This window comes from Solanum verrucosum, unplaced genomic scaffold, assembly GCF_900185275.1.
Source record: "Solanum verrucosum unplaced genomic scaffold, falcon-dt-bn FXZP01000586.1, whole genome shotgun sequence".
Taxonomy (NCBI): domain Eukaryota; kingdom Viridiplantae; phylum Streptophyta; class Magnoliopsida; order Solanales; family Solanaceae; genus Solanum; species Solanum verrucosum.
This window is the reverse complement of record NW_026020619.1, coordinates 1,131-3,178: the sequence shown is the minus strand read 5'-3', so window position 1 is coordinate 3,178 and position 2,048 is coordinate 1,131. Positions and strand designations below refer to the sequence as shown.

Sequence of the window (2,048 nt, the reverse complement as noted above, 5' to 3'; positions counted from 1 at the left end):
AAGAAATAATATTCAGTTTGCCGCAAATGGGTTTGTCTGTCTTTATTTTTTTTCCTATAGATTTCTGTTATATGTATATGAAAACAGCTTGTACATGTATATGAACCAACAACTATATATGCCTTTTCTTTTAGTTTGTTTTTTTCATAGTCTAGTGTGGAGCATGAACGGGCGCTGGGCATGATATTAAAAAGAATGGCATTCTAATGTATTCCATCCTTTTTGCTCTTCCCCCAATGGTGAAGAGATCAACTCAGATATATATCTTTCCCTGGCTTTTCTGTCTCTTCAATATCTGCATGGTTTTTCGCGTGAAATATTTTGAAAGAATGCTTTCATGCTTATGGAATTGCCACCTCTCATTATTTTTTATCTTTTCTTCGCTTTTCTTATTTCTTCGAGTATGGCACTTGCTTCTTTATTTTTTCTTACATCTCTTCTGCAGGTGGGGTACAACGTTGTAACGCCACGTCAACGGAATGTTGGGAAGGTGATTCTGTGCTTCATTTTTCCATCTGTATTACTCTAAATTTGATTAGCTTACTTTATCTCAAACAAATATTATTTTTCTGTAGGTTCGTGGCTATACTTTCAATATTAACTCAGGGGCAGTAGAATCTCTGGAGCTTGATTCCTTGGGAATATCCATAATACCATCCACCTTGGTAGGTTAATACGAATGAATTTTCTTTTACTGCAGCTACTTGTTGACCTCCTCCTATCTATCATTCTAGTCAGTAGTATGTTGCGTGCTTGACACTTGAACTTGGTTTATATCAGGTCAGCACCTACGGTTTATTTGTTGAGGATGTGGTTGACGTTTTATCAGATACCATCGTTGTTCATGAAGCTGCAGCCTCGCGCCTACAGAGACTTACTAAGGTACTTTGGAGTGTTCACAGTCAATTAGTCAATGTTAGCGGAGTAACTGCTTCCCTTTTGATATTTTTCTTCGAAGTTCTATCTGTGCTGGCCTATGAATTTCTGTACTTTGAGACTTTTGAGTTTACCAAGTTAGATGACGAATTCTTCACCCTACCAAAATACCCTCTTTTCCTTGATTAGGAAAACCGATTCATGTGATTGAGCCACAGTTAGACTTAGTCTGCTTGATGGCAGAAATGATAATAATTCTAACCGTGTCGTAATGACATTGACCAGGGATTATGGGATGCCCAGAAAATGGCTTACTCTGCAGATGAAATGCAAGATTATAGCAACTTAAGAAACACACGTGCTAAGCCGGAGTATAGCAGAAGTCGTAAAAAATCTTCAGGAAAAAAGTTACGGAAGAAACTGAAAGAACTTGCTGATGATTGGGACCTCCCTATGGATTTCTTTTAATCTGCTAGATTTTCCACAATGTATATCACACCAAAAGGACACTGATTCTCTGTCCTTTCTCTAAATCTAGATTTCTCCACAATTTTTACGTTAACGGTGTAAGACACAATTTGCCCATTTTTGAGCGACGTTTCCATTTTGGTATTTGTTTTAAGAGAGGGTCTGTTTTGGTACGTTGTGTCAAAATAACTGCCTTTTTGGCACCAGACTCTTGTAATCTGTACAGTGTCTAACACAGTCTCTGAGTTCATGTAGTTAATTGCATGACCAAAGTGACCATCTGTACTTATTTTTTCTTCTTGAATTTTTATGACACAATGGCAGTAGCTATGGGGTATGGCGTATGGGTGGCAAATTTGTCACAAAACCATGTAACTAGCTTGACCCGCTCATGTTTTAATGGGTTTTGCTAGAGTGAGAAAAGGAAAAAGGTTCGAATATGCTGTCGAACTTTGAGAAAAAGCTCATATATGTCATTCGTTAATAGTTTAGCTTATCTGTGCCATTTTCATTTGAGAAAAGGCTCATTTATGTCATTACTAGATAATAGCACGGGCCCAATAATATAAATGGTATGTTTTGGGGCAAATAACCGAGTTTTTGAAGCGATTGTTTGCGTGGATAAAGGAATAAGTTTTTTTATCACAAATTTGTACTTTCTTTGACGCTATTTAAGGCATAATAAGACTACCCACATACAACAT

The 2,048-nt window shown here is 37.1% G+C and overlaps 1 protein-coding gene across 1 annotated transcript; it reads left to right on the top strand.

Annotated features, from left to right (window-relative positions):
* The first annotated feature begins 392 nt into the window (after nt 1-392).
* Nucleotides 393-1,405, top strand: LOC125811361 (uncharacterized). The gene is made up of 4 exons (XM_049490861.1): nt 393-490; nt 576-665; nt 781-882; nt 1,162-1,405. The coding sequence occupies exons 1-4, from the start codon at nt 404-406 to the stop codon at nt 1,342-1,344; spliced, it is 462 nt and encodes a 153-aa protein (XP_049346818.1). The 5' UTR covers nt 393-403; the 3' UTR covers nt 1,345-1,405.
* Nucleotides 1,406-2,048: the final 643 nt, after the last annotated feature.

Bases quoted from the DNA above. Each gene is read 5' to 3' on its own strand.
- LOC125811361 (XM_049490861.1), top strand. From the start codon at position 404: ATGGCACTTGCTTCTTTATTTTTTCTTACATCTCTTCTGCAGGTGGGG. The intron at 491-575 runs GTGATTCTGTGC...ATTTTTCTGTAG, and splicing joins GTCAACGGAATGTTGGGAAG to GTTCGTGGCTATACTTTCAA. The intron at 883-1,161 runs GTACTTTGGAGT...GACATTGACCAG, and splicing joins GCCTACAGAGACTTACTAAG to GGATTATGGGATGCCCAGAA.